This window comes from Ambystoma mexicanum, chromosome 6p, assembly GCF_040938575.1.
Source record: "Ambystoma mexicanum isolate Mex_15411 chromosome 6p, UKY_AmexF1_1, whole genome shotgun sequence".
Taxonomy (NCBI): Eukaryota; Metazoa; Chordata; class Amphibia; order Caudata; family Ambystomatidae; genus Ambystoma; species Ambystoma mexicanum.
The window spans coordinates 227670867-227684644 of NC_090935.1; the positions used below are offsets into that span (position 1 = coordinate 227670867).

The 13778-nt window shown below is 44.1% G+C and overlaps 1 protein-coding gene across 2 annotated transcripts in view; it reads right to left on the reverse strand.

The window, feature by feature from the left end:
* Window positions 1–13778, reverse strand: part of LOXHD1 (lipoxygenase homology PLAT domains 1) — a 1234736-nt gene that overhangs the window by 362335 nt on the left and 858623 nt on the right. For both annotated transcript variants that reach the window (XM_069626921.1, XM_069626920.1), the window contains one exon: window positions 6876–7040. In XM_069626921.1, coding sequence (XP_069483022.1) covers window positions 6876–7040 — 165 coding nt within the window. The remainder of the gene's footprint in view (window positions 1–6875; window positions 7041–13778) is intronic.

The following is a 13778-nucleotide window of genomic DNA, read 5'->3' on the forward strand; positions in this document are numbered from 1 at the left end:
CAATGTTGCAAACCCACATTCCGAAAGCAGACCATCAAGGGCACGATGTTACAACCTCGCACGCCGCGCACCAATGTTAAAATCACACCTGCAAATTAAACCAGGCACACAGTAGAAAAACAATATTAATTATGCAAAAGTCTGCCTCAAGCACGGTCCCACCTCACGTGACCAAGCCGAACCTGACAGGATGCCAAGTCCAGGAGAAAGAAGGCGTCTGGATCCCTTGGTACAAGACACAGGCAGACACACTTAAAAGGCTCAATGGACATCTGCGACAGTGGGAGTAGTCGGCCTTCCAGCTCATGAATAAGTCCTCACATTGTCTGCACGTACTCATAGTGAAACATTGTTGCAAATGACAGGTACACCGAGAGCTGGGACCAGCGATGGTCCCAAGCTGGGAAGCTCACGGGCGCACCAATCAGAACATGGGGCTCTTATCACTGACGCCATTAACATTGACCAATCATCAGTAGTCTTCATGTAACAATTCTCATGTATCTAATTGTAGGGACAACCCAGATATATCACCTGACTAACCCTTGTCCACTAATATTGTTCTCTATCCGTATGCTATACTAACCCTACCACTCGAGCAACCAATTAAGAGTGGCAATAGGTTTTTTGCTAACTTTCTAAGGTGACGCAAGTAGCGTGTCATACTAAGGTAAAAAGGGCCTGCGAGCCCCACTATTGTGTGTGTGTCAGGACGGACGCGTACGATCCTTGACCCATCCCTGCCGTTTTTGTTTAATAAACAGCAGAGTCACCTTGCTTCTTGCGTGTGTCTCATACTCTATCTCTTCTGGGATATACGGGAGGAGTTGGGGCCTCCCTGCCCGGAGGTCTGCGGACGGCCCGGCCGACCCCGGCAGAATTTCCCCCCGACAAAATCAAACTCCTTCTCATGGTTACATCTATGGTGTTAGAAGGAGGGAAAATGGAAATAAGGAAAGTTACCACTTGCTGAAGCCCATGTACCGCCAATACCTTGGTCTGGAACGTCATTAAAAATGGTAAAATCACAAGTTAAAATTGAAAACTCTGCCTGGGCATAAATACCTGAGTAAAGACAGTTGAAAGGGTACTGGTCTGCACATTCACGTGATTGAGTTATGGATAAGGGAGGACCCTGAATCTTCATGGGTGGGAAGCACCAGCATTCTGAGCAGTGTATGCAGCTGTAGAGGAGCAGTTACATGCCTCTGTAGGAAATCCCGCCCCTACCTCCTATATCTTGGAAGTCAGAGATCGTGCCGTGTTTGACACCAAAGTTGGGCCAATACCACAGCATACACTCGAAAGAAGATACCTATTAAGACAACCCTATCGAATGTATCCCCGAAGGGATGACAATCTGAGGGTGGCTCTCCCTGAAGGAATGTGAAAAAGAGCAAAAAGAGAAGCTAGCGACGTCACACGAGACATGTGCAACGTCCCGAGATATAGACCAAAGAGGATGCATAGATCCTACAGAAACGAATGACAAAGTAAAGAGTCAAGTGAACTTTTAATTACGAAAAAGAAGATTTCACATGCACAAAGTGTTGCAGAGAATTAACTGTTCAATAATTGTACAGATGCTGAAACGCAAGGTAGACTGTCATCATAGAAGCTGGCTATATGTAGTGAACAGAATGCAGGAGAAGCCACCACTATATAGCAGCTGGACATCTGTATCATACATTTTAGTAAGTCAGGACCCATGAAGAAGAGAGGGAGAGTTGTGTAGCGAAGGATGAATGATCTCTTGTTCTGGTGCAAAGAAAGAACACCAACAGTGCCAAATGTATTCATTTAAGACATTTAAATACTGCAAAATGGACCAAATCGTGGTCTCCTGTGACGTGAGCCAAGGATGAAAATAGAGTCGAACTTGGAGTCCTAGAACAATGATCATGAGTGCCTGCACTCCCATATATTCCCAGAGACAAGGATACTTTGCAAGGCCAAGTTCAAAGACAATCTTCATGGCAGAAGGCATGGGTGATAAGAGATGTTGGGCTAATTGGGTGGGGAGATAGAGACAAGCCCATCTCCTTGCACCTGGGTCTGGGCTTACGTACTGCTAAGGGAACCGAATGTTCCAGACATGGCACAAACGTGCTGTTTGTACAATTGTCCAAAATAGCCAACACTCCAAGAGTAATACTGAAGAATGTGTTGGGCGTTCCAGCACAACATTATATTTGAGGGTGTGTTTTTTTTGGCTGTGGGTCTTGCAAGCATGGTAATTTAAAATGTTTGTCAACTCCTTAGAGTTGGGTGGACTGTACAATACATCAGAACATCTTGAGATTTGTGGGTTATAGCTATAGATTTCTGCTGTTGTTTGAGGTACTGTTTCACTGTAAAAGTCCAATCTTGTATTTAAAATAAATTCATGTAAAGCTTACTTATAAACGTAACTGTTATGCATTGTGTGGCATACTTTGCCACACAATGGTAGTTCTGAGCGTGCAGCTGAATGTCATTAAAGATACATGATAAATCCAGCTGGTAAGTCATTTGCCTGCTTAGCAATGGGCAGCTTCTGTAAAGATGGCTTAATATCTCGACGGGTGACCCCAGACCTTTCTTTTTTTTAACTTTGTTTATTAGTGGTCACATAGAGATACACAGCACCTTTGCACACTGCAACATACATAAATGATACACTTGCACTTTATGGTCATCGTATTAATTTACAATCTTATAGATTCATCATCATCAGTGGCCATGTTACATAGGTAAGTTCTGAATGGATCCCAAATGTCCTTGGGCCTACATATCGAAGGTCGGGTAAGGGCGTACTGCTCCTCAGTTTCATTTACTTGTGTCAATTCACGAAGAAATTGGTTCATATCAGGTGGGCCCACACTCTTCCATTTTAGTAGGATGCACTTTTTGGCCACTGCACATGAAATATTGAATAATCTTCTAGTCTTCTCAGAGCATTTGCCTATGTCTCTGAATAAATATTTTTGGGGCACCAGGTCAGGAGGGATCTGGGTTATTTCCTCCAGCATCAGCGCTACTTCTCTCCAGAAGCACGCCACCACCTGACATTCCCAATACATATGCCAGTCACCTGCCTGTGGCATTCTATACTTAGGGCATGCATCAGAGACCTCCAGGGTGAACTTTGCTATTTTGGCCGATGTATAGTGTAGCCTGTTCAATATTTTGAACTGGATTAGCCTCAGCCCTGCATTTAACGAAACTATTAAAATTATAGACCAATCAGTATAATTGATAGTTTAGCAAAAGTGTACAGGAAGATTGTTTTAAACAAATTTGAAAACTGGGTCTACCACGCTTGTATTATTACAGAATTGCAGGCGGGTTTCACTCATGAATTGGGTACCACAGACCAGGCCTTTTGCCTTTCTTTAATTTTAACAAAACTTGTGATTTTAAAGAAAGTTCCTTTATGTATTCTTTTTTATAGAATTTGAAACCTCTTTTGAGTCCTGAACCGTGATATCTTATGGTCTTTTATCAGTTAATTTAAAAGTTCACACTTACATTTTAAAGCCCATCCAGACGCTGTATGGATTTAATATAGTGGTGGTCAGATGCGGTCAGAATGGTGAGGCAAGAGACCCATTCCCAGTGCGTAGCAAGGTACGCCAAGGCTGTGTTGTGGCCGCACTTATTTTTCTTTTATATACATAAATGCCCTGGTATTAAAACTTTTGAATTCTTGTGTTGATGCTTCCTTGATGGGCAATACAAAGATCTGCAAGACAAGAATGGGTCTTCCAAAACATCTAGACATCATAACTGACTTTTGCAAGGATTAATGCCTTATTGTTAATCATCAGAAAACTATAGAGATGGCCTGCCACCCCAAATTTAAATGTAAGGAAAATATTGCCCTGAATTCAGGAGGTATACTTCTATAATTACCTCCAAATGACATCAAATGGTCTTGTCAAAAAAGCTAAATGTGAATTTACACTGACATGTTGCGTCAATGCACTTTTGAACTTTAAACACTCAATTGGGGTTCCATTCCCCGTTAATAGCCGTTTAGGCTTACATGGTATATTCAATCTCTGCAGCACTTTATGGGAGTGAGCTTTGGGGCATGAATGGTATTGACCCCGTAAGAAATTGGTTGCGCTTACATAAGGTTACAAGAATATCTCACCACAAGGAAAAGCTTTGGGATGCTTTAAATGCACCAAGAGGCAAATCCTTGATCTGGTTCCACCATGTTGCATCTTTGTTATATATGGTAAACTCTGCTCATTCATTGGATAAAGATGTTTGTATAACTGAGGAAATATATTTATTTATTTAAATTTGTAGAGTGCACAACAGCCTGCAGGCATCGAGGCGCTATGTGATAGCTTAAGAAGGCTTGATTAAGGGTTACAAGGAAGCCGTCCAGTAGTTTTTGTTACAATGCAGTTCAGAGAAAGTGTTTACAGAGTAACACAGAATACATGCAGGTGCAAATTGTCATAGAATCCAGGTTAAAACAGTCAGACAAAGAGGTTAGTTTTGATGGCTTTGCGAAAGGCTGAGTGGGATTCAATGGTTCTGATGTGGGGCGGTAGGGAGTTCCATCGTAGGGGGGCGACGGCAGGCAAGCTAGAGCCGCCTGCCCGGACCTTACGGGTTCTGGGAAGAGCTAGGAGGTTAGAGTAGGGGGATCTGGAAGGTCTAAAGGAGGCGGGTTTGGTGATTCTGCATGACAAGTAGGGGGGGGCAAGGTCGTGAAGGCACTTGTGAGTCAAAGACAGGGCTTTGAATGTGATCCTCTCCTTGACTGGGAGCCAGTGTACCTGTCTTCTAAGTACCGAAATGTGTTCTTTACGCGTGAAGCCGGTGGCGGCTCTGAGCGCGTTGTTTTGAACGATTTGGAGTTTGGCAACATTCTTGGCAGAAGTGCCGATGAGTAGTGCATTACAGTAGTCAAGCCTGGAGCCAATTATGGCCCTGGCGATGGAGAGGCAGTTCTGTTGAGACAGGAAGGGTCTGACTGAGTTGATGAGTTTAGAATGATAGGCAGATGAGGAGGCTATGGCGTTGACCTGCCTTTCCATGGATAGGTCCGGTTCGAGGTAAACACCTAGGCCCTCATTACGACCCTGGCGGAGGACCATGGTGCAATTTGCACCATGGTCCATGGCGCAAAGCTGCCAACTCCGCCATGGGGGTTGGCGGACTTACCGCCCCATTCCGACCTTGGCGGGGCGGTAAGTCCCCAATCCCCATTTACCCTTCCCCATTCCCATTTTTGCCCCATAGGGTATAATGGGAGTGGGGAAGGCGTTAATTACGCCACCGTAAATTACGGTGGCGTAATTAACAACAGGTCCCGTAGCGCCATGGATTTTTCCGCCCGGAAAAACCAGGTGAAAAAAGCACCATGGCGCTACGGGAACTCGTAGTAAGGCGGAAAGGTACGCCATGCATTACGCTGGCGTAAACCCCTTTCCGCCAGGGTCGTAATGAGGGCCCTAGTGTTTTGATGGAAGGTGACACAGTGATGGGGATGCTGTCAATGGAGAAGGTGGAATATTTGTTATCCAATTTGTTCAAAGTGGAGGGGGAAGCAACTAGCAGTAGCGTGGTTTTCTCACTGTTGAGACATAGCCAGTTTTCTGCCATCCAGGATTGGACTGTTGTGTAGATGGAATTGAGGGTGTTCCGGTCGACTTGGTAATCACCTGAGAAGGGGACGAGTACCTGGGTGTCATCAGCAAAGTTTGTGTATGAGATGCCCAGGGAGTCCAAGATTATTAACAGTAGCCTCGTGAAGAGGTTGTAGAGGGTGGGGGCAGTGCAGGAGCCTTGCGGGACCCCACACTTGATGGTGCTGAGGTTGGCGCTTGAAGAGTCAGAGAAGACTTTTATTGCTCTGTCCTTAAGAAATGAGTCAATCCATTTGCAAGCTCTATCAGAGAAGTTGTCTACTGACGAGAGATGCTGGCAGAGGGTTTTGTGGTCGACCAGATCGAAAGCTGCTGAGAGGTCGAGCAGTTATTAGGCAGACATTTGATACCCTTTAGATTGAGGAGGAAATGTCTGCACCTGCTTTCCACATGACATTTCCTGGGTATATTGTTCACAAAACTACTCTTAATTCGTAAAGTTATCCGAAGGAACTTTTATAACTGAAAGACTAAATTCTGCATAAATATCTTTGCTATTGCTGAGTTGTCATACAAATGGGCAACCAACTCCTCAAAATGTTGCCCATTTTGCTTTGATGTGACAGAAACTGTTCTCCACTACCTATTCAATTGCCCAAAATGTACCTCATCATGAAAACAATAGATCCTCCCAATCTTTTTGAATTACCAGGTTAGTTCTCAAGGTAATACTCTTATCATCTGCACACTGACATCCTTCAAGTTAGTGTTTTGTGCAGGTCCTAGTTTTCTGGCAAAATCATGGCAAGTAAGACCCAAAGAGGGCACAATTGCCCAATCTAAAGTCTTTTTTTAGCATGTGTTGTAAATTGCCTTTAAATCAATTTCTTATCGATGACAATCACTGTCAAGTTAGAGTAGTGTAAAGAAACAAAAGAATGGACATTTGTTGTTAACCTTTTAAGAGCTTTTCTTCATTGGCATGGAAATGCCTGTCTGTAACTTGATTCGGTGCTTTGTAAAGCACCCAATACATCCCATAAAATGTAATTAACTGAGATGTTTGTATGGTGCGTTATTTTGCATCAACAAGCGCTATCCATATCCCATTCAGCCGAGGCAGGGAAAAAAATAAAGAACTCGCAATGACATTTATGACATTATGAAGGTTGTAGTCAAGGTCCCAAGCATGACCTTTTGCCCTGAAAAGGACATTTAACAAAGATATGCCTTGCAATACTCTGTGCAATAACATGATGATGCCAGCGATTGAATAATACGTACACGGAACATATTCTTCTTTCTGGAGTTCGGAAGGAAACAGGAACCTCTCGATGGCGCCATCGTCTTCTTTCTTATCCAGCCAGCGCCCGCAAGGAAATTTCATACGCTGCCCAAGAGATGGGGCGTCTATTTCCACCCAGTCCAAGAACCAGCCTGCTGAGCTACCTGCTCCAAAACAACAACTGAATTAGATTCTAACATCATCAGGCAATGGAGTTCTGTTGTACTTGTAAAATGCAGGTTTGTAATACAGATTCCCATTGAAAAATGCTTTCTACATCAGCCACAAAGTCTATTTTTAGATTTTAAAGTGCATGGAATGAATCAATGTATGGTCTTCCACCATCTCAGATATACAATTATTTTATTATTATTTTGGTGTTTATATGTAACTTTCTTAGCTACGCTATTCAATGGCTACAATTGATTTCATATAGTTGACAGGGACAAAGATGTTAAAAAATAACATAATTAGTCAAAAGCTATCACAAAAGATTTAGCATGACTCAATAAAAATACAACCTTTTACAGTAGCCTTTCAATACCAATTTCTCTTAATAATCACATTTTCCATCCTTTGTTAAGTACATTTTCCATATTCTTTTTACAAATGGATTTATTTAATTTACCATGGAACAGTCTTCTTGTACAGTATCACGGCCTACGTATCACACGTTTCAAATATGGAGGCCAAATACACCAGTCACCTTTGATCCATTTTTTTAAAAAAATCTCAGTTAAAGGTTTTTGATATTCTACAATAAGACTGATCCATCTTAGATTAAATAAATCCACTAGAAAAAAAGTTTGTATTTTTATCAAGTGAATGTATTAGATTTTGTCAGTGTAAATTCATTGAGCAGTGGGCAGTAAATTTGGAAACATGTGTGATAAGAAAGTGGAAAGACAGACAGTGCAAATGGGGAGAAAATGTTAATATAGCAGGGACCATAAGGAAATATAACATTTCTTGTTGACTGTGTGCTTACTGTTAAGAAGCAGCTCACAGCCTTCTTAGGTAGGCTTGTTGGGTTTATTGGAGCATCTCAGGATACCTTCACAAGCAGTTACATAAAGGACATTGACACTGGCGGCCCATCACCCAGGCAGGGGGTTCACCAACTGACCAAGGCTAGAACCTTCACTCACACCTTCCAACACTCAGACACAAACACTCCACATGATATCACAACATTCCTGCTTATCCAGGCAAGACATACACAACACATCTCCCCCCTTTACATTAACACACTGCACACACCAAGCACTACACAACACACCTCCCCTCCTTGCACTTATCCACAACATGCAAAACACCACGGGACACACCTCCACTCATACCAACACACCCCATCCACACCGACTCGGATGACCAGGGAAGGCACACCGCATGTGCACAAACGTTCTGACTCTCAGCTTATTCCCAATGCACTGGCCAGGCACACCGAGACCAACAACTAAATACTGGCACACTCTGGACCCTGAAAGGTGGAGCGAGTCTTAAATCGGCACGCAGTGCAGCAAGAAACAACCACCTGCGCGCAAAAGATTTAAATATACGTTGTACAGGACCACTAGGTCGAAGTATATGTGTGACTCCTCATGCACATCACCACAGAAGTGCCCTCACCAAAACCGGGGGCGCTACCACCCGTCACATATACCTCTTTATACCATGCATGACTAACACAGTCACACCCTGACTGACTGGGGGCGCTACCACCCAGCAATAATAGCTATAGACCATGCATGACCATCATCACAGTCACATTCTGACTGACTGGGGGCGCTACCACCCAGCAATTATAGCTATTAACCTTGCCTGACTATCAACACAGTCACGCCCTCACTGAAATGGTGGCGCTACCACCATGCACAAGCATACGTGGCTTCACCATGCATAACTAAATTACAGTTACGCCCTGACAGAACTAGTGGTGCTACCACCATTAACCCACGTACACCATTAACCCATGCACGCCCCTACCACAGACGCACCCATACCATACTTAATACATTGCTGAGATTACCACCCAGCTACCACATGTGGTAGGTCAAACATGTCGGCTAGGCACACTCACTATCAGCCAAAGCATACTCCTAACATGTCAGCCAGGCACACTCACCATTAGCCAAACTATGCTCCTGACATGTATATAAGCACCATCCATTAACAGGATTAAAGGCACTCATAACCACTCCCATCCATACCCAACCCAACCATGCATCACATAACACAATATGTAGATTACATTGCAATGTCCTATACATGTGCGCATTAATGTACTATTTTAAAACACCATATATCATAAACATGAACGATACCGTTCAATTACATGAGTTTATGTATACTAAATTGTCATATTTACCATAAGGCAATATAAGACATGAGACCCTATCCAAGTCCCATCCTAAAAGTCCATGTTGCCTTTAAGCAACCTACTACTGTGCCCTACTAATACATCCCAAGTGTCCACAGCCAGTCCTTGGCTTTACCTGGAATTCCTCAAACGTGGATAGATCTACTTTCATCCATAACCAAACCACTCTCACGCAATGACCTACAAAATGCCCCTAAATGTCCATAGCCCATTCCAGGCTCTATGCTGCAATTACTCAAATTAGTTACACTAGCTTCTACCATACACATCCTGCATTTTTACATACTCTCCACACCTCTCCATAACATGTACTGCATCATTTAAAAAGGATACATGTTCTGTTCGTATTGTGGCACATCAGATATGCATTCTCTGCCAACAGGAAATTCCACTTCTTGCATATCCCCATATGGCTTTCAATAAAACAAATGCAACCTTTTCTTTTTACCAAACCCGACATGTTCCACATATTTCCTCTCTCTCGATTTCTGGAACTTTCAAACAGATCTTATATGCCATTATGTCACAGTTATTTGCTCTCCTGCTCTACGCGGTCATACCAAAAAGCAGGAATAGTATTTGCAGGCATAAAGTGAACAGCACCTCCGTGTCAGACCTCCGATCTGATATAGTGCTGCCACATACTTTAAACGTGCTCATTTCTGGCATTTCCTGAGTGTAAACTGCTGCAGTTAGAAACTCCTTTGCGGCTACGCGTGCACCGGCTGCCTCATTTCTTAACATAGCAGCCCTGCACTGCACAGGATAAGTTCTGGCAAACCACTTCCTACGCACGTAAACAAACGTCGCAGGGTGCGCTTTTCTTCATTTCTTAACATAACAGCCCTGCGCTGCAGAGGATTAATTCTGGCAAAACATTTCCAACGCACGTAAACAAAACGTCGTAGGGTGCGCTTTTCTTTCCTTCTCCCTGCATTGGAGAACAAACCTTCCACAAAACAAAGGCGATGCATCATCATTCCAACAACGCGTACAAAGCGATAGTAGGTTCTACTGAGAATGTTTGTGTTTAACATTCCTGACGATCGCCAGCTCCCCTGTACCATGGTTGACGTCACCATTCATCGGCGGGGCACAGGGTAGGACACCCCGCTCCTGGCCTAACCGTCACCATTACCATACAGCAAACTTAGAGCATAGAGCACCGCTGGGCACCCATGTGGACTCCAAATCCAGTCCAACCAGCAAAAGCTTGCAGAGTCCATTTAACCAGAGGCTCATTGAACTCGCTCCTGACCCATTCCCAAAATATGTCCGATTTAATTGCAACAAGACACATCATACTGGAACAATGCCAAGTCCACATCCCCTCCTTCACCATAAAAGCCTCGGATCTTGGGAGCTTCCATTAGTAGCTCTTCACAGATTGTTTTCTCCTCCAATCTAATGAGACGCTCTTCCACTCAGCGCCTGGACACCATTTGGATAATTTAACAGGGTGTCCATGCAACACTGAAATGCTCCTCCTCCCCCTTTTTCCGCCCTGGGTGATGGGTCTTACTTGAATGTTAGGGGCAGTGTCGTCCTCTTCCTTCACCTTCTGCACCCCCCGCAGCAGATTCTCCAACTTAATTGCTTTTCTTAGACGTAGGTTCTTCTTATCTGGACCAGCTTGTCGCCATTGTTAAGAAGCAGCTCACAGCCTTCTTAGGTAAGCTTGTTAGGTTTATTGGAACATCTCAGGATACTTTCACAAGCAGTTACATAAAGGACATTGACACTGGCGGCCCATCACCCAGGCAGGGGGTTCACCAACTGACCAAGGCTAGAACCTTCACTCACACATTCCAACACTCAGACACAAACACTCCACATGACATCACAACATTCCTGCTTACCCAGGCAAGACATACACAACACTTACCATTCAACCATACCCCTTTCAATTAATTTGCTAAATTGGGGGAGTCCAAAGTCTAAATTCCACAAGTACAGACATTTGGAATCGCACATTGGTCTTTTTGAACTTGACAGTCTCGATAATTTAAACTAAAAATGTGAACCTTACAGCTGATTTTGCCCAAACTTACCTCTGCTAAGCAAACGAGCCATAGGGATGGACCTTTGACCAGAACCATGAAGCTATCAGGAATACAGGCTCATTTTGACTGATGGACATCATCTTATGTGCCCGTCTGTTTGAGCAATCATTCAGTACTATATGGTATAGTGGAATTGCAACATCTCTCGATCAGACATTAGGGATAATTTCAGTACTGTTGTTATAATACATCATTGGGCTGCTAGCTACTGAGGGGTAGACTGAGCTAAGATCTGCACATGAAGTTGTAGTAAATGAAATCAAGCAATTCTCAAGTTTCAGTTTCCAAATAGTGCAAATAGTGTTGTCAATTGAAGTACATTTGAGCAGGTACACTCTTGGTGAAGACTCATGAGTCCAGTGTGTGATGGAACAAGCCCTGACATCAAACCTGAAGTTGTGTGAGGATGAAATGTAAGCATTAAAGTAAAATGATACAGAACATATCAAAAAAGGGTAGAGATTGGGTAATGAGACATTATGCCTACTTTGATTTTAAATCATTTGTGACACAGCTAATTTCATGTTCATTATTTCTTGAGCGAATGAATAAATGCCATGTCTCTCTCTTTCAATGTTCTTCTTCTTTTTATAAAATATCTTTTCCCTTTTGTTGTCTGTGCCTCTTCCTTTATTTCCCAATAGGGTCCAGATGATTTTGCCATCATTTTAATGATGCTGACAATAACAGAAATTAGGCACAGGAAGAATTCACATTATTATTATTTATTTTTAATCCCCGTCCACCCCCCAGCTCTCCTTCTCCCTAGCATCAAAATCCAGGCCCATAGCCCTTCCACTTCTCCATATAAAGGGGGAAACGGGAATGCCACTGCCAGTCGCATGTATTTCAACGCTGGAAAAATGACCCGAAACAATGCAAATGATTCTCCAGTACTTCTTCCTTTTCTTTTGAACGTCACTGGGTGCACCTAGCTATGCTTAGAACCTAATAAACATTAGTACCCGGGACGCGCGGCTGAACAGGAATACTGTGTGGTGATTGGCTCATTTGTGAGCCATAGCACACAGTATTCCCGTCCACGCCGTGCGTGCCAGCTACTCTGTTCCCGGCGAGGGGCATGGCAAGCCCCTCAGCCAATGAGGAGACTCGAAACGGTGCATCCCCATGGCTCAGGTAAGACATTTTATTTTTCCCCTTTCCTCCTCCCACCTCCCACCCCACTCACGTTCTATCTTGCAGAGTCCGACGGGGGACGATGGAAACCTCCAGCCGTGTGGAGACTCAGAGCGGGGCCATCCCTGCTCCAAGCCTCCACACGGCTGGAGGCTTCCATCGTCACCCGGCGGAGACCGCGGTACGTTTTTTTTTTTCTTCCCCACCCCACTTACCTTCTTTTTTTCTTCTTATCTCGGGAGCAGACCCGCTGGGAACAGAGTGTTCCCAGTGCGCCCGCTCCCGATGGCCGCCATGGAAAGGGAAAACGGACTAAGTTTTCCCTTTCCCGGTGGCCATTTTTTTGCCGTTTTTTTTTCTGTTCCGAAACGTGTTCCGGAACAGAAAAAAAAGTAATTAGTACCCCGGTCTAACGGGCCGGGGTATTAATGGCAATAAGCCCCTCTACTGTGGACCAATACCGCCCCAGGTAAGGCCCCGGGGGCATTACCTGGGGTGGCATTGGCCCGCAGTCTTGTGGCTTATTGCCACAATAAGCGATTCATCCTAAATCAAGAACAAATGCAGAGGGTCAGCGCAGTCCTCAGGCAATGTCGAGTTCCAACCATCTTGCTAATGTTAATGATCTCTTTGCGTATACGCCGTTGGATGCTTATTTGTTATTAACGTGTTTGGAGTGGAGGTTGAGATGGTGCAGGGCGGGTAGTGATGCTTGAAAGGGGAACTCGGAACAAGGGTCATTTCACTGTATTCTTGTTCAATAGATGAGACCTGAGTGGGAGAGAGGGATGGGAGGGACAGAAACATTGAACTGGATGAGGAAGTTGTCAGATAGTGAGGTTGGAAATGGAGGGATTGTTAGCAAGTTTAGATGGGTGAGAGGGGAAGAAAGGAAGAGAACGTCAAGGGAGTTTCATTGGGGGTTAGTGGGAGCATTGTGGAGTGAGGTCATGTAGTGGTTGGAAATAAGGGGGCCCACATTAAGTAGGTGGAAGGAAGTGGATTTCAGGGAAGATAAGATCCCACATGAGGGTTTCTGTAAGAAGGGGGTTGATGAGAACGTCAAGATCGGGAAAGAATCAGTTGAGAAGGATAGGTAGCTAATAAATAAAGAGAATGGTAAGGGGATAGGATAGGGAGCTGAGTGTCAGAAAACTCATGGGCGATGTTAGATGATGTGAGGGCATCAGAAGACCTTGCCTTGTCACTCATAAGGATGATATCCCTCTCTTCTTAGTCTAGCAGGAATAGCGAATGACGATGGAGGTGTCGTGGAGTAAATTGGCAGGGAGGCAGCGTCCTAGGAGGCAACACAGAAGCTT